The sequence below is a fragment of the Salmo salar genome, chromosome 11 (assembly GCF_965601325.2).
Source record: "Salmo salar chromosome 11, fSalSal1, whole genome shotgun sequence".
In the NCBI taxonomy this organism is placed as follows: Eukaryota; Metazoa; Chordata; class Actinopteri; order Salmoniformes; family Salmonidae; genus Salmo; species Salmo salar.
Window position 1 is genome coordinate 28,475,146 of NC_138301.1, and position 25,806 is coordinate 28,500,951.

The following is a 25,806-nucleotide window of genomic DNA, read 5'->3' on the forward strand; positions in this document are numbered from 1 at the left end:
TGTGTGTATGTTAACTCCAGTGTTTGTGTTTGAACTCCGGTGTGTGTATGTGTGTGTGTGTGTGTGTGCACTCCGGTGTGTGTGTGTGCACTCCGGTGTGTGTGTGTGTGTGTGTGTGTGTGTGCACTCCGGTGGCCATCAATATTACATCACGCTCTGTTTCCAGCCATGAGGCTCATCCACTTTGATTCCTGCCTCACCGGCTTCTCTTGTGTCTCTACTGCGTTCTGTTCCGTTATGATGCTGGGAGGTTAGTGGAGCGAGCTTGATACGTATCCCCTGCTCATCCCCATGGCGACCCCAGGTTTGAGTGGCAGCGCTGTGATGTCCCTGTATGCTGTACAGGGGGTGGGGGTTGAATGTGACAGTGGCTGATCCCTCTGCAGCCAAGTCAACCCTGCAACAGTGAGAATAGTTTAGTATGCTACAGTAGGCTACGTTTATGAAGGTGCACAGGGGATGAAGTGAAGAACTGTATGCAACTATGCAACTTTCAGAAACCACTGTAACTCCTGGGCAATGAGTTTTGGGTTCTGTGAAAGAGCCAATACCTTATTTACAGCAAGAAGGGTTAAAGACACTTGAACATTGGTACATTTGGCATTTTGAATCAAAGATCAATGTGTTGAAATTCAATATGACATTTTGAGGTTAAATGCAATATACAGTATTTACAGTGTAATAATGCCTCATTATCAGAATGTTTTAATTAAGAGTATCTTTATTGATCAACCCTTCTCTCCTTTGTGACTGAACGCGTCGACTAACGTGACAGTCTCACATATGTAAGAAAAAAAGAAAAGAAATATGGGGTGAAAATGCAATGTGATGCAATGATCAAAGCAGAGAGTGTAATATCATTTCCATAATCGTTACTCCTCTCCATCGTCTGTCGTGGATTTGGGGAGCGTTCGTTTGATGCTTCGGCAGGTCTCTTAATTAGTGCCTCTCTTAAGCTCACCATCAGCCGTCTGCCGCCTCTCTTTCCCACAAATGACTGACTCCGTCATCGTCACAGAGCTCCGGAGGGGAGGGGAGGAGAAGAGAGAGGGAGAGGGGGTAGTTATCATTATTGGAGTTAGTTAGGTGAAAGAAGAAAAACGCTGCTGGCCCACATTAGGCTGCGTCCCAATTGGCACCCTGGCCTATTCCCTATATAGTGCACTAGTTTAGACCAGAACCCTATGGGCCTTGGTCAAAAGTAATGCATTACATAGGGAATAGGGTGTAATTTGGGATGCACTCTCTGCCTTGTTTTTGCATCAGGGCAGGGGGGGGGGGAAGCAGGGCGAGGTGGTAGGGGGTTGTCTAAACCAGCCATTAATAGTTGAGCAGGCCTGTTTAACAAGTCCTATCAGTCTGTGTGATCTGTGAATTCCTCAGCAGGCATCCTAACCCCCAGACTGAGGAGGCTGCGTGGCTCAACCACCAGGACTAATTGTCCCGCTTTAGCCCTCCAATGGGGCCACCACTCTCGCAATTAGAGAGGCCACTCTCACTTGTGTGTATGTGTGTGTGCGAGTGTGTGTTTAAATGGGGCAACAGGCGAAACGCATGTATTTTGCGTGATCTTCGTCTCTGGCTTCATATCTGGCAATATAAGGAGAGGGAGGCTAGCCCTGAGCGAGACCTTTCATTTCCATACGCTGCAACACTCCATTAAAGGAACTGGGGAATATATAAATACACAGCACTCCTCACATTGGGATTTAGAGATACTCCCTCTCCTAAAAAACCCAGAAGGATTACAGGAGATGAAAAAAATCTGAGCCTCACTAACGTGCATCCATCCCTCTCACATCTCAGTTTTCTCCCTCCAGCTCCATTATCCAGTCAGGGGCATATTCTCCCCCTATCCTCATTCACCACGGGTCCCTCACAGCTCCTCACAGCTCCTCACAGCCCCTCACAACTCCTCACAGCTCCTCACAGCTCCTCACAGCCTCTCACAGCTCCTCACAGCCCCTCATAGCTCCTCACAGCTCCTCACAGCCCCTCACAGCTCCTCACAGCTCCTCACAGCCCCTCACAGCTCCTCACAGCCTCTCACAACTCCTCACAGCCCCTCACAGCTCTTCACAGCCCCTCACAACTCCTCACAGCCTCTCACAACTCCTCACAGCCTCTCACAGCTCCTCACAGCCCCTCATAGCTCCTCGCAGCTCCTCACAGCCCCTCACAGCCCCTCACAGCTCCTCACAGCCCCTCACAGCTCCTCACAGCCTCTCACAACTCCTCACAGCCCCTCACAGCCTCTCACAGCTCCTCACAGCCCCTCACAGCACCTCACAGCCGCCTCTCACAGCCCCTCACAGCTCCTCACAGCTCCTCACAGCCCCTCACAACTCCTCACAGCTCCTCACAGCTCCTCACAGCCCCTCACAGCACCTCACAGCCTCTCACAGCCCCTCACAACTCCTCACAGCCCCTCACAGCACCTCACAGCTCCTCACAGCTCCTAACAGCACCTCACAGCCTCTCACAGCTCCTCACAGCCCCTCACAGCTCCTCACAGCTCCTCACAGCTCCTCACAGCTCCTAACAGCCCCTCACAGCCTCTCACAGCTCCGAGTATCTTACAGGCCTCAGCCTCACTCCTCAACCCCTACTGTTCATTAATCCAATTAGGAGCCCTAGACATCTCTCCATATACTGAACTCAAGCTAGCTCCCTCCAAACACACCTAGCTAACTCTCTCTAATACACCCCAAACCCCCTCCATCACTTTGAGCTCAGCAGCAGATCCTTCAACACCACCCACCCCCATGAATATTAGAGACAGTGTGATGTCTGACCGCCCCTCCGGCACATATCCATCTATGTGATTGGGTTAGTGACATGTGCTACTGTATACGTGACTCATCACCAGTAAATGTGCTTTGATTGATGAGGAGGTGGTGGGTGGACAAGGTCATTATTATTGATAAGTCTGTGTTAACCCTTTGGGAGTTTTTCCTGGCCTCTGTGCTTCTACTTTCGGGTCTTTCGGGTCTAGTCTGGGTTACTGCAAAGCATTTTGTGGCTACTAATGTACAAAGGGCTTTATGAATAGATTTGATTGATTAAACCTCTGTTGTTGCTCTGTCCCTGCAGGTTCTAGAGCGTCTGTTCCAGAAGGGTTTCAGTGTGGCAGCGTCCTGCGGCGGCGGGGTGGACTCCTCCCAGTTCAGCGAGTACGTGCTGTGCCGTGAGGACCGGCGGAGTATGTCCATGAACACCCCCATCAGGATAAAACAGGAGCCCCTGGACTAGAGAGACTTTAGGAGAGGAGAGGGACTAGCCATGAGGGGCTCCTCACCCCCCTACTGGACAGAACAGAACAAACCCAAACCCTAATATCCCTCCATGTCACACCACAAAAACCAACCCAGCAAGAAACACCTAAGTATTAGCAGACGCCTGATAACGTTGCCAGCTCTGAGGAACTCAGTGCTCTAAGGGGAATGTAGAATAAACACAAAAAAGGAAAGAAAGAAAACAAAAGGATTTGATTCTGTTTACTAATAACACCCAAAGAAATATAGGACTATGATGATGAACAGAAAGACTGAAACAGCAGCTCCATCTCTTGAACCATTTAAGCACCGTGACCGATCTCTTTTTCCTCCAGTTGTAAGGCTCTCTGACCCCTTGTGAAGAGGTGTCCTGACCTCAGTGAGGAGCACAGCCCCCTTGCCCTCAGTGCAGCGCATGGCGGTGTGTCGTCCAGTCCCGTACGTGTCTGTGTGAGGCCCATGTGTTGTGTGCGCCGTCCAGTGCAGCTGAGTGGGGACAAGGCAGGTGCTATTTAGGGAGGCCTGGCCTAACAAGGGACAGGGCTGGCAGAGAGGAAGAGGAGGAAGTGACAGCCATCCAGCCCACATTGCTCTTATAGCCAGCAACCAGGCCTCGCAGCCAAGGGAGGTCCGATTGATTGTCTTTCTTATTTTCATTGTTGTTTATAAAGTACAACTTTTTTCTCTGTTTTTTTGCTGTTCTGTCACAACATGATGTAAACAATTATTAATAGGATTGTTTTATGTTTTTTTCCCTCCTATATGAAGGATGTATGAACATTGTATTCAAAGTCATTAGGTTTGAAAGCTTGAGAGAATGAGAAAGAGAGACAGAGAGACAGAGAGAGAGACAGAGAGAGAGAGACAGAGAGAGAGAGAGAGAGAGAGAGAGGAGAGAGAGAGAGAGAAAGAGAGACTTGGCAGTGGCTATAGAAACACTATTATGTCTGGAGGCTACGTGGCTAAATCAGCAGTCTGGCTGGTAATGCATTCAGAGCTGGAGAAGGTCTCATTGTTTAAATGGGGCTGCAAGGGAACCTGGCCATTTCTACATCTTTCAGAGGAAACATTTGTAGCATGCATAAAATGTGCATTGGCTTTGTCGCAATTAGCTGTAAAACACATCTTAAATCAAATAAGATTAACAATGTGAGAGTACATATATTTATTAAAAAGTTAAAAGTCAAAAGGTAAAATGATCTGCAATGTGAAATGAGAAAATTTGAATGAAATTGCATATGAAGGCTCTGAATGTGTTGCTGATTGGTTGTGGAATGCCAGAATGTTCCTAACTTGAAGAGGAACATGTGAACTGAGGTAGATCAGTGTATCTCCATGATTGTGATGAGATGTACTCTAAATGTTTGATCACTTTGCACTTATAACCCATCATCTACAAAACTTCCGCCACCCCAAAAAAGTTCTTAGTATATGTCCTGATGACCAGTGCCAAATCAACCCACACATTATCTCATTGTGTTTATAGTAATTAGCACATATTGATGTGTTGAGAGAGCTTCGGTGATAAAGCTAAGTTGCCTATTTGATGATTGTACAAAGTTTAAAATTCATTTTTTCATAATTGTTTATTTGACACAGAAATCACTATGATAATTCAAAACTATTTTATACAAACAAACACAGTACAAATAGTCTGACAATTGAAAGAATGCTTCAATACTTCAACAATTCAATTCAATACTTCAATCATGGAAGCCCCTGATGTTTGTCTTGCTGACTGTCTGTCATTTCATTTCTAAGGCAGGATTATTTCAATCACTCTTCACGTGTCTGCAGCAGCATAACCTAAAATGAACTGTAAGCTGAGCATCAGAGCATTGTTTACAGAGAAAAAGAGTGGGAGGCACTTACTCTATCCTGCTGTGATTCCATGGTTTGATTCTCTACATTTGTGGATCAAAGAGAGAAACAAGAAAGAGTATAACGTTGTCATATCTGTGTAACTGTGTTTCTCCCGTTCCAAAATAATTGATTAAAAAGAGGCCCATTTTGATCTTGGTTCAGCACCGGCTTGTTAATGAGTTTGTTTTGAAACCTCCTAAGGTGGGTGTTTCACTAAACATTACAAAAATCTTAATTCAAATGGGATGGTACTCTAATTTGACATGAACCAACTCTCCACTTGGTCCTAGTGTTCAGTGTCCTCTCTGTGGATGTCCACTGATTAAACAAGCCCCAGGACTTCTTCAGTTCTTAAAGATGGCCAGGGTTAGTTAGTTAGTTTAGCTCCAAGAAGTCCAGAAGGCAGCACAGACCTCCTGGGGGGCCTCCCTCCCAATCAGGCTCCTCTTTGTTCTGACCTGCTACTGGCCTGGGCCCTTGTATCCAGTCGCCTCAAAGGGAATGGCCAACCAGGCCTTTCATGTTGCTGAGGGATGTGGGGCTTCAGAGCCCAGCAGGTCCCCCGGGCTCCCATGCACTCCCAGCTCCTCAGCAATGCCAGTAGAGACAAGGGTTGTGCCCCCCACTGCGTCATCACATTCCCAGACCCTTCTGTACAGAGCACCCTCCTAACGTTACCCCCATGGCTCACTGGACTGCACCGCACCAGACCAAACAAACATTCCCTCCCTACTTTATGTCCTCTGGTATCTCTAGATTCAACTTTACATCTGAAGGTAACCGGCTCAGTTCTCAATGGTTCTGAATAGTTACAGTATGTGGCAGCATTAGCTCACCTTCATCAGTTCACTTCCTTGTTGACACAAGAGTAAAGCAACTCAACAATACCTTTTACAGGTGTCAGATTCTCACAGATACCTCATTACATTATTGGGCCATTTTCTCTAACATATTGTATGTTTTCACACATGCACTCAGAAAAAAAGACTGCTGTGCAGCACCATTTGTCCCTGTAGGAGACCCCCCTGAAAGTTGGCTCCAGATATAACCGTTTTGGGTTCCAAATAGAACCTGGATTTCAAATAGAACCTGTTAAAGGGTGCTATTTGGAACCAGAAATAGCTCTATTTGATCTTAAATGGTTCTATCTGGAACCTTTTTTCAGAGGGTTCCCCTACAGGGACACATGGTGCCACATAGCACTCTTTTCTTCTGAGAGTGTACCATTTTCTTTTAGTAATTTGTGGTCAGTAAGTTGGTAGACCATAATTAACAAGGAGTCCTACCACTTCTCTGTGTGGTGTGAAGTCCAGAGACCGGAGGGCAGTTGTACCATTGTTTGTATATTAAATTGTTATCAGGACTCTGGCTTTTACTGAGCCCTCAACCGTCTAATTAAAAAAGAGACCTCTAAGTCCTCTCACTCACTACGAAACAAAAATAATGAAAATAATTTCCAATTTGCAAGCATTATGTTGTGTACATATGGATTAAAAACATTTCAAAAGGGTATACTTAAGGTACAAAATGTATATTATTTAAAATGTTTTAATAATTAGACTGTGGTATTAAAGGGCATGTGTTCACTTACAGTGTGTCCATTTGATTTTTCTTGCATATTTGCGATAATAAAAGGATATACTGTATATTTTCTGCTTCTGTCTTGTCCTTTGTGTCATTTCTTGGATAATAGGGTGTTGTTTTTTCCTCCTTTCATCTGCACTAACACTGTCTCTTTCAAGAGGGAAAATACAGTACACCTCATGCAGCTACATGTAAAACAGATCTCTTGTGGTTTCTTAGGTGGTCATGAACTTTTTCAGTTTGACTTGAAGTGAACTCTCAATATACTATAATCCCCCAGAAACATGTCAGACCCCGCACAAACATATCTTTGCAGTGCACCAGTTTAGTCCCTGCATGGGTAAAGTAGGGGACGTTAGGGGTTAAATCAAGATCAGCACTCTGAGGCGCCAAAGGGACTTTCAAATGGGCCTGCTGCTGCATCTAGAAAAAAAATCCACCAGAATCTGCTCCCAAATCCCTGTGTTTAGCACCGAGTTAAACGTTTTGGTCTTTTCAAAATGCTGCCACTTAATTAGCAGTAGAATCCGGAGGGGACTTCTTCTTGGTCTCTAGTACTGGTACTTAACTCAATTTGTACTTAGCATGTGTAATGCTAGTAAATGGATATGAAGTTGGTTTCATTAGTCAATTTCAGTTTGGGTACAGCTAACTGTCTTGTAAAAACATTACTGTTGATTTTGTAGTTAGATTTAAATAATGAAGAGAAACTGACTACTATGCGTAGCTAACATACTAACCTGTTATATAGTACAGTAATTACAACACTTAAGCTACAGCTACACAATTTAAGTACAGTACTTTAATAAAGCTGTACTACCAAATCCAGTTACTCTGCTTAACTACAGAACTGTACTGTATGGTATCAAGTGTTACTAAACATATTACAGATGGATATGGATATTATGGATATTCAAAGAAATTGTACTCAAATCACAAAAGTCTGTGTCTGCTTAATTTAGTAAACAGTTTATTTATTCTTTTACAAAATAGGTACAAATACAGAAGTATGTTTTTCACACAAACAGGACATTTTCAGGATATGTACAGAGTTTACCAAAAATAACATAGTCCTAATAAACACATGGTCTTGTAAACAATATTTACAAATTATCCATACATTAAAACATTTTCCAATTGGGTACATCAGTAATCCTTATATTTTGGCTAAAAAGCTGAAGTAGTAGAAATGTTCTCCTGCTTATTTATTTATCAGAAATCATACAAATAATTATTCAAATATTAACCACTGAACAAATAGGTATTTTTGTGCTTCTTTTAAACTTCCATTTTTTCAACTATAAGTACTTTTGAGATAAAATTGCATTGCCTAAAATGTGGCAAATGAAATGCCAATGAAAAAAGAACTCAAAAGAAAAATATATAAATAGTTAAAAAATACGTTTCCCTTTCAACACCAACTGACAATACTGTTTGATGCTTAAGAGACAGGAACTATTTTTTTCTATACATTGGTAACACGGCGTTCTGTTTTTTTCTCATTGTATAAGTAATAAAAAAAACAGTATATAATAGTGCTGTTAGAAAAAATCTTCAATGCACATTAATTTCAAATGTTGCCCATTCAACAAATAAATGACAAAGCGACACAAGACAGAAGCTGCATAGAGGCTAGTGTATTCAAAACCAACCAATAAGAGAAAGGCCATGTTAATAATAGGATGGTCAGAAACAGGTGACAACACTGAGGCCTTGCAGAGTTGGACCCTAATGACAAGGATCTATAGCTACTGACAGAGAGGCATTACTCTCCTATCTCTCATTCTAGAGAGAACATAAAAACATACAACTCTAAAAACATTGCAATGTCAATATTAGGCTAAAATGAAGAATTCTCAAAACTGTACTCCAACAACTGTCCAGTCCTCACACATCTGATATGTATTGTTAATAGTCATGAAGTGAAACAGAGGAAACCCTAAGATGGGAGCTGCTTGTCGAACGACCATACTGCACTCTGGGCGTCTGCTGAGGGTATGGGCCTGGCTTCACACAATAAGTTCTTCAGACAACCTAAAGTATTGTGGAAATGGGCACAAACAATGAGACAGATGGCCAACATCTAAATTCTATAGGGACATCTAGGAAAAAAAGAGTCTCTCAAGTCTCTCCATAAGTTTGGGTACAGAGAGACTACTGTGCATTGCTCAGTGAGGGTGACATGCCAGAATCCACCATATTGGTGGACTGTGGTAACTCTGATCATTGTTTAATTATTGACCTGTTGGATTGGATAAGACTATCTGCATTGCATTAAAACAAAGTTTATAAAGTGAAAGAATACAAAGAATACAATTTTTCCTAATGACAGTTAAATGTTACCTTTCAGGTATTTTACATTTGTTCATGTTTTTTAAGTGTACTGTATGTAAATTATAAAGTATTTTTGTCTGTAATGTCTTTTTCATTTCGTGTCGGACCCCAGGTAGACTAGCTGTCGTGATGGCGTCAGCTAATGGGGATCCAAATAAAATAACATAAATTTCAATGCACATGATTTTACAGAATATCTCAGTACTGAGTAATTAACATTACATGTGGTAGAAATATCATACATGCTGTTTAAAAGTATTCAAAATGACTATTTACATTTAAAGAGCTCGATTTCTGTTCTGCTATAATTCATTTTCTGAAGATAAATGTTCCAAAAAGCTGCTCTGGTCATTTTCTGGTATAAAGAATCAGACTACTCTATGAATTGTTAGTTGTGTGTAACCATATTCACTGAACTTTGTTCAACAAATACGTTCAGAGAATATTGTAGGCTGTATTAAGTTCAGAATATGATTCTTTTAAAGAAAATCACTTTGAGATGGTTCATTCAGAATTTCGCCTGGGACATCAAATTTACAACTGACATGGAAAAAGTACTGGCTCAGGTCCTTAGACACAAAAACACATCTCTCCTTAAAAACCCAGTCCCAATAATACCCAAGGAGTTTGCATCACCATGGCCTTAAATTCAACACTCTAAATACATAAATAGTGAGTGCACAAAACATTATGAACACCTGCTCTTTCCATGATATAGACTGACCAGATGAATCCAGGTGAAAGCTATGATCCCTTATTGATGTCACTTGTTAAATCCACTTCAATCAGTTTAGATGAAGGGGAGGAGACACGTTAAAGAAGGATTTTTGAGACATGGATTGTGTATGTGTGCCATTCAGAGGGTGAATGGTCAAAACAAAAGATTTAAGTGCCTTTGAACAAGGTATGGTAGTAGGTGCCAGGCGCACCGGTTTGTGTCAAGAACTGCAACGCTGCTGGGTTTTTCACACTCAACAGTTTCCCATGTGTATCAACAATGGTCCACCACCAAAAGGACATCCAGCCAACTTGACACAACTGTGGGAAGCATTGGAGTCAACATGGGCCAGCATCCCTGTGAAACACTTTCGACACCTTGTAGAGTCAATACCCCGACAAACTGAGTTGTTCTGGGGGCAAAAGGCAAAAGGACAATATTAGGAAGGTGTTCTTAATGTTTGGTACTCAGTGTATTTATCATTAAGCTAAAACAGATAAAGACACATACAATACATTTTAGTGAGTATTTTCTCTCGCCTTTATATCAAAAGCTACGTTAATATCAACATCACAACACAGACACTGAGCTGAAACATCTGACCCGATTGAAGGCACGTTGCAGGAGTAGAAGGAGATGGTAAGGGAGAGAGAGGAGGGTGCTGGGAGGGAGAGGGTGCTATTTGAGCAGAGCCCGGTAGAGCAGAAGTGAGTGGGCTGTGTCTCTCTCCTGCTCCATGTAGAAGATGAAGTCCCTGAGGTTGACGCGGGTGATGCGTTGACGTTGCCGCTGTGACGACGTGGAGGGGGAGGAGGCGGCACCCGGCGACCCCACTGAGCTGCCTGATACCTAGGGAGAGAGAGAGAGGACAGGGGGTGAGTCCTGGGACAACAGATCCATCTCAACATCATGTACACCTGAGGACAGAGAGAGGAGAGGAGCAGAGGAGTAGAGGGTCTGCTCCAAGGCTAGCGGCTGTAGGTAGCTGGTAAGAATTAAATAACCAATTCAAGTTAAAAATGTTTCTGTTGGCACTCAAACAGACAGAGAGAAGAGACAGGGAGAAGAGACAGAGAGAAGAGACAGGGAGAAGAGACAGAGAGAAGAGACAGGGAGAAGAGACAGGGAGAAGAGACAGGGAGAAGAGACAGGGAGAAGAGACAGGGAGAAGAGACAGGGAGAAGAGACAGAGAGAAGAGACAGGGAGAAGAGACAGGGAGAAGAGACGGAGAGAAGAGACGGGGAGAAGAGACAGAGAGAAGAGACAGGGAGAAGAGACAGGGAGAAGAGACAGGGAGAAGAGACAGGGAGAAGAGACAGGGAGAAGAGACAGGGAGAAGAGACAGGGAGAAGAGACAGGGAGAAGAGACAGAGAGAAGAGACAGGGAGAAGAGACAGGGAGAAGAGACAGAGAGAAGAGACAGGGAGAAGAGACAGGGAGAAGAGACAGGGAGAAGAGACAGGGAGAAGAGACAGAGAGAAGAGACAGGGAGAAGAGACAGGGAGAAGAGACAGGGAGAAGAGACAGAGAGAAGAGACAGGGAGAAGAGACAGGGAGAAGAGACAGGGAGAAGAGACAGGGAGAAGAGACAGGGAGAAGAGACAGGGAGAAGAGACAGGGAGAAGAGACAGGGAGAAGAGACAGGGAGAAGAGACAGGGAGAAGAGACAGGGAGAAGAGACAGGGAGAAGAGACAGGGAGAAGAGACAGAGAGAAGAGACAGGGAGAAGAGACAGGGAGAAGAGACAGGGAGAAGAGACAGGGAGAAGAGACAGGGAGAAGAGACAGGGAGAAGAGACAGGGAGAAGAGACAGCGAGAAGAGACAGCGAGAAGAGACAGAGAGAAGAGACAGGGAGAAGAGACAGGGAGAAGAGACAGCGAGAAGAGACAGCGAGAAGAGACAGGGAGAAGAGACAGGGAGAAGAGACAGGGAGAAGAGACAGGGAGAAGAGACAGGGAGAAGAGACAGGGAGAAGAGACAGGGAGAAGAGACAGGGAGAAGAGACAGGGAGAAGAGACAGGGAGAAGAGACAGGGAGAAGAGACAGAGAGAAGAGACAGGGAGAAGAGACAGGGAGAAGAGACAGAGAGAAGAGACAGGGAGAAGAGAAAGAAGAGACAGGGAGAAGAGACAGAGAGAAGAGACAGGGAGAAGAGACAGGGAGAAGAGACAGAGAAGAGACAGCGAGAAGAGACAGAGAGAAGAGACAGGGAGAAGAGACAGCGAGAAGAGACAGAGAGAAGAGACAGAGAGAAGAGATAGGGAGAAGAGACAGGGAGAAGAGACAGGGAGAAGAGACAGAGAAGAGACAGCGAGAAGAGACAGAGAGAAGAGACAGGGAGAAGAGACAGCGAGAAGAGACAGGGAGAAGAGACAGGGAGAAGAGACAGGGAGAAGAGACAGCGAGAAGAGACAGAGAGAAGAGACAGAGAGAAGAGACAGAGAGAAGAGACAGGGAGAAGAGACAGAGAGAAGAGACAGGGAGAAGAGAAAGAAGAGACAGGGAGAAGAGACAGAGAGAAGAGACAGGGAGAAGAGACAGGGAGAAGAGACAGAGAAGAGACAGCGAGAAGAGACAGAGAGAAGAGACAGGGAGAAGAGACAGCGAGAAGAGACAGAGAGAAGAGACAGAGAGAAGAGATAGGGAGAAGAGACAGGGAGAAGAGACAGGGAGAAGAGACAGAGAAGAGACAGCGAGAAGAGACAGAGAGAAGAGACAGGGAGAAGAGACAGGGAGAAGAGACAGGGAGAAGAGACAGAGAGAAGAGACAGAGAGAAGAGACAGAGAGAAGAGACAGAGAGAAGAGACAGGGAGAAGAGACAGGGAGAAGAGACAGGGAGAAGAGACAGGGAGAAGAGACAGAGAAGAGACAGCGAGAAGAGACAGAGAGAAGAGACAGGGAGAAGAGACAGGGAGAAGAGACAGAGAGAAGAGACAGAGAGAAGAGACAGGGAGAAGAGACAGGGAGAAGAGACAGAGAGAAGAGACAGAGAGAAGAGATAGGGAGAAGAGAGAGAAGAGACAGAGAGAAGAGACAGAGAGAAGAGACAGGGAGAAGAGAGAGAAGAGACAGAGAGAGGGGAAGGTAAAGTAGGTAAGGGACAACATATCTCTAACATCAATATCATCCAATCATGACAAGGCTTTCAATACTGTGAACGCCTTCACTGCTCTGTGTCTAAGTCACCCAAGCTGTTGAAGATATACCTTGACTGTTTCCCATGTCTAAAAATGAACACATCCTTGTTAGACAGGAAATATTTGAGTGCTGCATATAGGCTAGCCTCTCTCAACAATTAGGCACATACACTTAATTCAAATCAAATTTGATTTGTCACATGCACCGAATAGAACAGTGAAATGCTTACTTACAAGCCCTTACTTCAGTTTTAACAAAGTAAAACCCTCTCGTAGAGTAAGAGAACGAGATCAACGCTGATTCATTAATAAAGTCCAGAACTTTACGTGCATTCTAGTAAACAAAGAAATAATGTATAGCATTACATTGCACTTAAACTAGCAGGATGTGAAGATCATGAAAACAATCTTGATGTGCTCAGACTGAGGGAGAAGACATCGTTCATATTTAACTGTCTTCATAGCTCTTTATGTCGCCCTGGAAATGAACACATTTTCAGCTGACTTTTCCATTCTGAAAAGGAACTCCTTGTTTGTTCAATTCTATGCAAAGAATTATATTAAAATATAGAATGAGTGTATACAGAACCCTGATATAAATCACAGACAACCGTTTACGTTTCCAAACGAAAAACATCAGGTGGCAAATCCACCAAAATGCCCACTCAGTCATTTCCGTTAGGAACTCCCCATAACACCCTCCCACAATTACATTGATTGCAGTGCTCTATAAACATACAGTTGTATAGACAGAGCCTAATTGCAAGCATATGAAAGGTATGGATTTACAGGACCCAAGACTACAGTGCAGTTGTACAAATTCACCCTATAGACTTTGTATACATGACAGTATCTAGCTTCAAATACCCTGCAGAGTAAGGGTGGCCACAGCCTCTCCGTAGTCTCTAGGTTGCGTCCCAAATATAACCTTATTCCCTATAGAGTGCACTATAGTACACATAGAGCTCTGGTCAAAAGTTATTCCCTATAGAGTGCACTATAGTACTCATAGAGCTCTGGTCAACAGTTATTCCCTATAGAGTGCACTATAGTACTCATATAGCTCTGGTCAACAGTTATTCCCTATAGAGTGCACTATAGTACACATTGGGCTCTGGTCAACAGTTATTCCCTATAGAGTGCACTATAGTACTCATAGAGCTCTGGTCAACAGTTATTCCCTATAGAGTGCACTATAGTACACATAGAGCTCTGGTCAAAAGTTATTCCCTATAGAGTGCACTATAGTACACATTGGGCTCTGGTCAACAGTTATTCTCTATAGAGTGCACTATAGTACACATAGAGCTCTGGTCAAAGGTTATTCCCTATAGAGTGCACTATAGTATTCATAGAGCTCTGGTCAACAGTTATTCTCTATAGAGTGCACTATAGTACACATAGAGCTCTGGTCAAAAGTTATTCCCTATAGAGTGCACTATAATACTCATATAGCTCTGGTCAACAGTTATTCCCTATAGAGTACACTATAGTACACATAGAGCTCTGGTCAAAAGTTATTCCCTATAGAGTACACTATAGTACACATAGGGCTCTGGTAAAAAGTTATTCACTATATTTTATTTATTAATTTTATTCAACCTTTATTTAACCAGGTAGGCTAGTTGAGAACAAGTTCTCATTTGCAACTGCGACCTGGCCAAGATAAAGCATAGCAATTCGACACATGGAATAAACAAAAACATACAGTCAGTAATATAGTAGAACAAAAGAAAACAAAAAGTCTATATAGTCTTCCCTGTGGCTCAGTTGGTAGAGCATGGTGTTTGCAACGCCAGCATGGTGTGTGCAACGCCAGGGTTGTGGGTTCGATTCCCACGGGGGGTCAGTACAAAAAAATACAAAAATAAAAAAAAATATGCATGAAATGAAATGTATGCATTCACTACTGTAAGTCGCTCTGGATAAGAGCATCTGCTAAATGACTAAAATGTAAATATACAGTGAGTGCAAGATAAGGGAGCTAAGGCAATAAATATGCCATGGTGGCGAAGTAATTACAATATAGCAATTAAACACTGGAATGGTAGATGGGCAGAAGATGAATGTGCAAGTAGAGATACTGGGGTGCAAAGGAGCAAGATAAATAAATAAATACAGTATGGGGATGAGGTAGGTAGATAGATGGGCTGTTTACAGATGGGCTATGTACAGGTGCAGTGATCTGTGAGCTGCTCTGACAGCTGGTGCTTAAAGCTAGTGAGGGAGATATGAGTCTCCAGCTTCAGAGATTTTTGCAGTTCGTTCCAGTCATTGGCAGCAGAGAACTGGAAGGAAAGACGACCAAAGGAGGAATTGGCTTTGGGGGTAACCAGTGAGATATACCTGCTGGAGCGCGTGCTACAAGTGGGTGCTGCTATGGTGACCAGTGAGTTAAGATAAGGCGGGGCTTTACCTAGCAGAGACATGTGCACTATAGTCCTCATAGTGCTCTGATCAAAAGTTATTCCCTATAGAGCGCACTAAAGTATAAAATGACGCCGGAGAAGAGGGCTGACGTTTTACGTGTCCCAACATATTTAGTTTTTTTGTTTGTTTGTTTGCATTGTATGTAACTTATTTTTTAACTTATTTTGTACATAATGTTGCTGCTACCGTCTCTTATGACCGAAAATATCTTCTGGACATCAGGACAGCGATTACTCACCACGGACTGGCAGAATCCTTTTTTTTGTTTAACAAGCCCGACGCGAATGATAGACTGCTTTCTCGGGAACAGGCCCAGATACCCGTGATTTGCGTGAAGAGGAGGCGGAGAAAAAGGGGCCAGAGGGCGGGCTGCCTTCTGAGAATTCGTAGGCGATCGAATAAACCCCAAATTCCTTCCATTCTGCTAGCAAACGTGCAATCTGGAGAATAAAATGAATGACCTACACGGAAGATTAAACTACCAACGGGACATTCAAAACTGTAATATCTTATGCTTCACAGAGTCGTGGCTGAACGACGACACTATCAACATACAGCTGGCTGGTTATACGCTGTACCGGCAGGATAAAACAGCGGCGTCTGGTAAGACAAGAGGCGGCGGGCTACGTATTCTTGTAAATAACAGCTGGTGCATGATATCTAAGGAAGTCTCGAGCTATTGCTCGCCTGAGGTAGAGTATCTCATGATAAGCTGTAAACCACACTATCTACCTAGAGAGTTTTCATCTGTATTTTTCGTACCTGTTTACATACCACCACAGACTGAGGCTGGCACTAAGACAGCATTGAAGGAGCTGTATTCCGTCATAAGCAAACAAGAAAATGCTCACCCAGAGGCGGCGATCCTAGTAGCCGGGGACTTTAATGTATGGAAACTTAAATCCGTTTTACCAAATTTCTATCAGCATGTTAAATGTGCAACCAGAGGGGAAAAAACTCTGGACCACCTTTACTCCACACACAGAGACGCTTACAAAGCTCTCCCTCGCCCTCCATTTGGCAAATCTGACCATAATTCTATCCTCCTGATTCCTGCTTACAAGCAAAAATTAAAGCAGGAAGCACCAGTGACTAGATCAATAAAAAGTGGTCAAATGATGCAGATGCTAAATTACAGGACTGTTTTGCTAGCACAGACTGGAATATGTTCCGGGATTCCTCCGATGGCATTAAGGAGTACACCACATCAGTCAATGGCTTCATCAATACGTGCATCGATGACATCGTCCCCACAGTGACCGTACGTACATACCCCAACCAGAAGTCATGGATTACAGGCAACATCCGCACTGACCTAAAGGCTAGAGCTGCCGCTTTCAAGGAGCAGACTCTAACCCGGAAGCTTATAAGAAATCTCGCTATGCCCTCCGACGAACCTACAAACAGGCAAAGCATCAATACAGGACTAAGATCGAATCGTACTACACCGGCTCTGATGCTCGTCGGATGTGGCAGGGCTTGCAAACCATTACAGACTGCAAAGGGAAGCACAGACGAGAGCTGCCCAGTGACACGAGCCTACCAGACGAGCTAAACTACTTCTATGCTTGCTACGAGGCAAATAACACTGAAACATGCATGCACCAGCTGTTCCGGAAGACTGTGATCGCACACTCTGCAGCCGACGTGAGTAAGACCTTTAAACAGGTCAACATTCACAAGGCTGCAGGGCCAGACGGATTACAAGGACGTGTACTGCGAGAATGCGCTGACAAACTGGCCGGTGTCTTCACTGACATTTTCAACCTCTCCCTGTCCGAGTCTGTAAAACCAACATATTTTAAGCAGACCACCATAGTGCCTGTGCCCAAGAACACGAAGGTAACCTGCCTAAATGACTTCCAACCCGTAACACTCACATCTGTAGCCATGAAATGCTTTGAAAGGCTGGTCATGGTTCACATCAACAATATTATTCCAGAAACCCTAGACCCACTCCAATTTGCATTCCGCCCCAACAGATCCACAGATGCCGCAATCTCTATTGCATTCCACACTGCCCTTTCCCACCTGGACAAAAGGAACACCTATATGAGAATGCTATTCATTGACTACAGCTCAGCGTTCCAACACCATAGTGCCCTCAAAGCTCTTCAATAAGCTAAGGACCCTGGGACTAAACACCTCCCTCTGCAACTGGATCCTGGTCTTCCTGACGAGCTGCCCCCACATCTGCCACGCTGATCCTCAACACAGGGGCCCCTCAGGGGTGCGTGCTCAGTCCCCTCCTGTACTCCATGTTCACTCATGACTGCACGGTCAGGCACGACTCCAACACCATCATTAAGTTTGGCGACGACACAACAGTGGTAGGCCTGATCACCAACAACGACGAGACAGCCTATAGGGAGGAGGTCAGAGACCTGGCCGTGTGGTGCCAGGACAACAACCTCTCCCTTAACGTGATCAAGACAAAGGAGATGATTGTGGACTACAGGAAAAATAGGACCAAGCACACCCCCATTCTCATCAATGGGGCTGCAGTGGAGCAGGTTGAGAGCTTCAAGTTCCTTGGTGTCCACATCACCAACAAACTAACATGGTCCAAGCACACCAAGACAGTTGTGAAGAGGGCACGACAAAACCTATTCCCCCTCAGGAGACTAAAAAGATTTGGCATGGGTCCTCAGATCCTCAAAAGGTTCTACTGCTGCACTATCGAGAGCATCCTGACTGCTTGCATCTCTGCCTGGTATGGCAACTGTTCGGCCTCCGACCGCAAGGCACTGCAGAGGGTAGTGTGAACGGCACAGTACATCACTGGGGCCAAGCTTCCTGCCATCCAGGACCTCTATACCAGGCGGTGTCAGAGGAAGGCCCAAAAAATTGTCAAAGACTCCAGCTACCCTAGTCATAGACTGTTTTCTCTGCCAGCGCACTGCAAGCGGTACCGGAGCGGCAAGTCTAGGTCCAAGAGGCTTATAAACAGCTTCTACCCCCAAGCCATAAGACTCCTGAACATCTAATCAAATGGCTACCCAGACTATTTGCATTGCCCCCCCACCCCCTTTAAGCCGCTGCTACTCTGTTGTTATCATCTATGCATAGTCACTTTAATAACTCTACCTTCATGTACATATTACCTCAACTAACCGGTGCCCCCGCACACTGACTCTCTACCAGTACCCCCCTGTATATAGTCTCTCTATTGTTATTTTACTGCTGCTCATTAATTACTTGTTACTTTAATTTCTTATTCGTATCCATATTTTTTTTAACTGCATTGTTGGTTAGGGGTTCGTAAGTAAGCATTTCACTGTAAGGTTGAATTCTGTTGAATTCGGCACATGTGACTAATACAATTTGATTGTACTCATAGCGCTCTGGTCAAAAGTTATTCCCTATAGAGTGCACTATAGTACTCATAGAGCTCTGGAAAAAAGTAGTGCTCTTTATAGGGAATAGAGTTCCATTTGTCCCTTCCATGTCTCCCTCCACACATCTGTTCCTGTCAGTGATGTTGACAAGTCGGGAGGGCCAGTCGGGGTGGAGGTGCACACGGGACAGGCCTCCGTCTGTCTCCTTCGCCCCCAGGGTCCTCACTGGGAAGGAGCGCCCCTACCCTCACCCTGCCTGGCTCATCAGGCCAATCACGACTGACCACACGTGAAAGATGGGCCTGCCCGCTGCCATGCCAATTACTGCCACTCACCCCACCGCCCTGCGACACAGCAACACACTCCACCAATCAAAGCCATCCATCCACCTGGACAGACGGGGCGGGTGGCCGCTGGCATGGAGGGGTGAGGAGGGAGGTGGGGATGGGCAGTAGCCCTGGACATCACTACTAGCCTCCTGGCCTCGTGGTCTGGAGCTCCCAGAATGCCTCACTCAGCTCCTGTGGGGACCCGGTTCATGGCGAGCCTCAGCCTGGGTAAGTGATCCAAATACAGGGAGAAAGGTCAGCCTGCTGCCAGCGAGCCAAGCTGATTTCACTTAGCTAACGCAGCAGAGTCGCAGGCAGCCTCTTCTCTTCCTCCTCCCCTCCCCTCATCTTAATAAGCCTCTGCAACCTGCCAGCAACCCAAACACACGGTCTGTTGTTGTCTGTATCTATGGAGACCAATCCCTCTTTCAAATGCATGTTGACTCATGTTAAGGGGGGAAATAGGAAAATACACTCACAAACACAAAACAAAGCAGATGGCTGAGTGTCAGATATAAGGAGAGGCGAGAAGTCAAAACACCACGCTTTTCCCATCAACAGCAATTATATAGTAAGGGTGTCTGACATTAAATGAACGGCAGAATGGCACGCTTTGTAAGGTCACCGTGGAGAGAGAGATAGAGAGAAAGAGATAGAGAGAGAGACAGAGAGAGTTCGTCTTTGCAAAATCGTCTTTGCTGCTGAGAAAGATCCACGAGGCAAAAAGCAGCATCTGTCATTTTATCTGTGATGGGTGCTGCGAGGCATTATGTCACATGACATATCCATCCTGCAACACACACAGGGATACCTCGATACATCCTTTCAGACGTTTCAGTTGTTTGGCGCCCTGAGACACACAGACAAACAGAGCTGTGGAGAACCTGAGGAGAGGACAGGGGGCTGAGAGGAGAGGTGACTATAGAGACTGGATACTCTAGAGAAGGGCCCCAGTCCGCTAACACTGGCTACAGCCCTTACCTCCTCACCTCCACACTCTTACATGACATTGTGCCAATGGGATAGACACACTGCAGTTCACCCTGGCTGGGAGAGACCAGGGAGCGTGGATGTGCATGTACAATACAACTAACATGATGTGCATAGTGTACAATCAGTATCATTATGGCGCCTACATATTTCAGCACACAAACTGATCAGGAAGACAGCAAGAGGATGCTTACCATCATTTAGATATTTGTCTTCCATACACTGCTGTGTTATTCACTCATTACCATAGGATAGTATCTATACCATAAAGGGAGGATTTCTTTCTTCCACAGTAAGGAAATACTGAGCTCAGGTCAGTCTACCTTCAATATTTTCTATCTTCCCTAATCTACTGTTCAACCTTGGGTGCAGAGAGAGCCACGATTAGTCCCCACTTTACTAAATTTACTTTTGATTAATAATGTATGTTCTCTCTCTCTCTCTCTCTCTCTCTCTCTCTCCTCTCCTCTCCTCTCCTCTCCTCTCCTCTCCTCTCCTCTCCTCTCCTCTCCTCTCCTCTCCTCTCCTCTCCTCTCCTCTCCCCTCCCCTCCTCTCCTCTCCTCTCCTCTCCTCTCCTCTCCTCTCCTCTCCTCTCCTCTCCTCTCCTCTCCTGGCTAATTGTCTGGTGGTGTTGAAGCTCCTAGGTGTCTTAGGAATTAGCATTTGGTCCTTTACTGTTTAGGGTCTTTCTGCTGATCAGCAGCTTTGAACTTGAGTGGCACTGGGCCTTGATGCTGGAGCCAATATTGGATTTGGCTCAGGTCACACCTTAGGGCTGAGGGTTAATGGTCCACTTTTCCTGGCATACACACAGCTCTACACAGCACAGAGAGGGTTGGGTTGGTTGGCCCAGCAGAGCCAATACTGCTGGATCAGCACTCTGTAGAGAGGAGAGGAGGCTGCAGACAGGGGGCTGGGAGGAGAGGAGGCTGCAATATCTAATGGGGGACCAGTGGTCAGACGGTGCTGAAAGGGTTAGTGTGTTAGTCCCTCTTAGTCAAAGAGCCCGGCCCGCCGCCCTGCTCTGTGAAGTTAGGAAAAGGCCCTCCCATCACCACCGTACTGACTGACTGACAGTGTGCCAGGAACACAAAGCTTTCCCACATGTTCACCTCCACGCTGCATTTCAACCAGGGAACGCTCCTCTCCTCCTCTCTTCCCTCCCTCCCTCAGTTCTGTTTATAGTGTGTAGCCCAGCCGTGGGAGTGCAGTCCCTCTCTCTCCACGCTCGGTCTGCACTCTCCGTCTGCCCAACCGCCTCTCCCTCTCTCCTACGGCAGCCATTAATCAGCAACAGAGCCCCTCTCTCTCTTTCTCTTTCTCTCCCTCTCTTTCTCCCACTCCCTCCATTTCTTTCTCCCTCCCTCTCTCTCACCCACTGTTTTCTCTGTTCCCATCTCTCTCTCTCCCTCTATCCTTCTTTCTTTCTCTCCCCTATACGCCCACAGACATGCTGGATGAGGCCATTTTGAAAGAGTTAACAGATGTCGGCTGATTTGCCCCGGGCCTTTTGACATCGCCCAAGTGATGTATTTGATGTGGAGTTTATTCAGCTCTAATAAACGTAAAAAGAATTAGAATAATAATTCACAGATGTACCATACACCAGATTATATGCCGGAGCCCCTCTTTGAACCACAAAGAGAAGGCAAGCCAAGATTAACACAACCAGGGCAGGGGATGAAAAGGCTTTGGTTCAGTCTGCTGGTAATCAGGGGGTCAGGATGGGAGAGAGGACAGAGGAAGACTGGACTAATACTGCAGGTTTATGTTCAGACTCGTACACAGATTGCTCTTTATCTGACCTTGTGGAGGGTCAGGGCTCATAGAGAGGTCCTATTCTGTAGGAAACCATACACCAGCAGGAAAGCACTATGACAATGATCATAAAACAGAGTGAGAGAGTGAGAGGGAGAGACACAGAGACAGAGAGTGAGAGAGAGAGAGTGAGGGGGCATGTTCAACCATGTTAGGTAAATATAGTCATTTTAAGGGTCTCATATTTTCCCTTTGTCCTGAACAAATACGAGAGAAAAAGATTCCGGTCTGGGATTCTGATCATGATAAAAGAACAACAAATCCACAAAAAAATGCCAGTTGCAGAGCATCTTAATACCCACATAAAACATAAAAACTGCTACCCAGCTCCATGGCAATAATGCATAGCAACCGTGCAGAATTTCAGTCAAGGAGAAAGAAGGCAAAAAAACACCTTATTACTTCTAACTCCTGCAAGCCATTTTGGTCTCCAAAGGTTTCAGAGCGCCGCAGGCCATGTGTCTGCAGTGTTTCGGGAAATGACTTGCCTTCGCACGAACACTGCTATGTTCTGCAGCACTGCTGCCCCCAGCATCCCCACTCAATTTCTGTTTAACCCTTTCCTGGCTTTCCTCACACTGACTCACAGCAACAGACCAGCGCTGTAGTCTACACCCAGCTACAGCTCTATAGCCTAGCTGTCACACTGTTCAGCCTCACACACAACACAAACCAACGCAAATCAGACCAGCTTTTTCACGAGCTAACACATTAACTCACCATCTAGTTTGGCTACTTAAGCATGTGATGGCTTAAAACAAACATGGAGGATGAGAAGGTAGAAGGTTATAGGGGCAGATAGAGAGGGAAAGGGAAAAAGAGCCTTAAAACAAATCCCTAACAGTTGATTTACGGTGTGAGTACAACAACACAGTTCGAGGTACACTTGAGTGTGTACCAACCATGGATTAAATCTGCAAACTCGTTGACACAACACATAATTAAAACATCTTGCTTTAGGTCAGGAATTTTCTAATTAGTAGTGTACTGACAAAGCTGCAATTCCATCGCCTTGAGTTTCAAAGTCCACAGGTTACTGCTAAGATGAAAGCTGAACCTGAAGCAGTATTCTGGAGGGCTGCTCATACAACTCCTCAGAAGACAGTCACAGGGTCACCAAGCTAAACAGTGTGCAGCACCCGGAACCTTCCTTCCAAACAAAGAACTTCAAACTTCCCTGCCTGGAAACAGAATCTGGGCTGTTTTTTATTTTCCAACCTCAGAGAAACAAAAGATTTTGGTTGAGGAGCGAGTCGGAGATGGCAGAAACTAAAACAAAAAACATAACACATTTTTTAATGTTTAATTGCATTGCTCTTAGCTGGACTAGGTGACTATCTTACCAAATGAAGAGACTTTAATATATTAACTAGGTTATATCCTCAATGTTAAAGTTGGTAATAGCATTGTGGGGTTGATGGTCAGATGAGCTCTATTGTTTGTCAGTGGTACAACAACAGAGCTGTTATTACCTAAATCAAATTGATTAGACCCAACATGAAATGTCTTTGTCTTTTAACATTAAAAGACATGGACATTTAAACAATAAGACTATTAAACTGTTGAACATGGAACCACCATCCATCCTAGCAACCCATTCTGAAGTTCTATCTAGAGCAACACAACAGACTACTAATAGGATAATACTGTACATGCTTGATAACCTGGGTAATGTATCGGAGCAAGTATCTTCAGAACTGCTGTTCATAAAGTATCAGTTGTGCCAAACTTTTTCTGCATTAAATATTCAGGGCGTTTCATATATAAAATGAACCCAATTAGAGTTAAAATGGGGAAAGTGTAATGAGTCTCAAGTCAGAATGCTTGTCTTCAGAAGTACTCTGCTAATGAGCCCTTGTTGGTTTTTACACACTTTAAATGGTGTGGCAGTGTCATTTCTTGCTGTTTTAAATTTTTTATTCAAGTTGAATGAGAGGGTGGTGACTGAGTAAATAACCAAGGCACTGGTTGGGGTGTTTTTCAACTGATGGTTAGCTACTTTTAAAGGCCCAGTGCAGTTTTTCCTGTATTTTATATTATATTGTACAACACCAGATGAAGCTAACACTGTGAAAGAGTGAAAAAATGTGATAATTGTTGGTTGAAAATACAATTTACACAGGGCGGGAGTTTCGGCTTCCATGATGACATCACCATTCAGTAAATTGATTAATAGACCAATAAGAAAGACAGTTCCAAACTTCTTTGCCAATAACAGCTTGTTTTAAGTTTTCCCCTCCCCACTCAGACCACTCCCAGACTGTACTAGCAAAATTCTTGCGTGAGAAAGTTTTTGCTAAAAAGCAATTTTTTTCCATTTTAAGGGACAGTATGTTGTTATCCAGAATTTGTTTGATATTGATATAAAAATGGCTGCATTGGGCCTTTAAGAAAGATGTCAAATGAGGGCTGTGGTCCGATGCCTTTGTTGAAGTGAATCACTCCTAAACTTGGACAGGAAGGGACAGGAACCAGCGAACAAAAACAAAGAAGCTACTCAGGAAAGAATAAAGGATGACCAGACACTGAACACATTACTGAACACGCCCCAGACAGAAATGGCCTAATTGGGGAGAACAAAGTAGGCTAGCGTAATGGTGGCCAACATTAGAGAGCTATAGAGCATCGTACTGTGGTACTAATAGATCCTGACTTCACAGTGTAATGGGAAGGAAACTATAGGCACACGAGTAGATCCCAGAGCACCACACTCTACCCATCTACCCAGAACTGTCAATGTTTTCCCATAAAACCACATACGAGAAGCGACACTTTTCACTTCCAAGGAACATATAATGTAACCCAGTGCACCAAGGGACTGCTTATGCAGATCACTGAGATATTAGAGAGGAGTTTTCCAGTGGAGGTTCAAACTCTAAACAGGTCCTTGATCTCAAATAAATGGGTCCTTTTTGCAAACTATCGCCTTAGCCGTCGTACGCTCTGTCCCTGTACTGCTCCTGTCACCAACCCCCACCTGATGAAAAGCGTGTATAAAGCGTGTAGCTACAGTGTATCATTAAAGGCAGGGGGAGTAGGTTACGTCTGAAGAGCAGCTCTGATTAACATCCTGGGTCTGCAGGGGACAGACAGAGATGATCTTCATGTTTTATATAGATGCCCCAGAAAGAACCAACTGAAACTTGAGGAGTTAATTTCTAAAGAGCAACTCCATGTGCATGTTTGACCTACCTACCCAAGTCTGGGTGTCATATTGAAAGGGGTTGTCAAACCTGGGACATTTACAGCACATTTTCCATCTAATTTAAAAATCATTATTTTCTTGACATGGTGTTCAGCTTTGTGGGACTAGGTGGAAAAAAGTGAACAGTGCTCTAGAGTATGAGAAGCATACTGTAGGCGATTAGGGGATGAGTCTAGGCTCCATTCAGGCCAATTAGGAGAGACCCCCACAGGGTCAAAGGTTAAGAAGAGATGTGCAGCTCCCAGTTTGTCTTCAGTTATTGGGACTCATCCTCACACTCCCCCCCAGCCCTCTTCACGTCCACTGGAAGCTTAATTTCTTTCAAAAGATTTCTCCTGCAGTGGCCCTAAAGGCTTCCTCAGTATACCTGCACAGCGTTTGGCAACCTGTTCTACAGTAACAGCATTTTGTCTTCTCAGGCAGCTAATCTAACTGTGTGTATGTATAAAACCTTATCTACATATTGACTCGGTATTAAACCCACACCCTTGTCTGCCATAATAATTACATATCATATAAAAGGAAGTGCTTCATTCTTCCTGCACCAGGGGCGGGCGGCTGCGGGAGTGCCCACCGGCGCCCGCCCTGCCAACTAACACCTCCAGCGCTGCCTGATATTCAAACACACCCAAAGCCATTGTGTTCCCAGTCAATGGTAGACTTCCTGTTAAACTGCTACTGCACAGCATCCAAATCACCGTGAGCACAGCGCCATGCAATGTGCCTGCTTTACACCGTAGCAGTGTCCTCTGTCAGACAGCAGAGTGGATGTAATGTGCCT

General features: G+C 44.7%; 2 protein-coding genes across 5 annotated transcripts in view; one reads left to right on the forward strand and one right to left on the reverse strand.

Moving 5' to 3' along the window:
- Positions 1-6,784, forward strand: part of LOC106562374 (BTB/POZ domain-containing protein kctd15) — a 29,330-nt gene extending 22,546 nt beyond the window's left edge. For all 4 annotated transcript variants that reach the window (XM_014127223.3, XM_014127219.3, XM_014127222.3 and 1 more), the window contains exon 5: positions 3,094-6,784. In XM_014127223.3, coding sequence (XP_013982698.1) covers positions 3,094-3,252 — 159 coding nt within the window. In that variant the 3' untranslated portion in view covers positions 3,253-6,784. The remainder of the gene's footprint in view (positions 1-3,093) is intronic.
- An 880-nt stretch (positions 6,785-7,664) lies between these two features.
- The window catches only part of LOC106562390 (transcription initiation factor TFIID subunit 4), a 97,217-nt gene continuing 79,075 nt past the window's right edge, over positions 7,665-25,806 (reverse strand). The window contains exon 14 of the mRNA XM_045689292.2: positions 7,665-10,623. Coding sequence (XP_045545248.2) covers positions 10,453-10,623 — 171 coding nt within the window. The 3' untranslated portion in view covers positions 7,665-10,452. The remainder of the gene's footprint in view (positions 10,624-25,806) is intronic.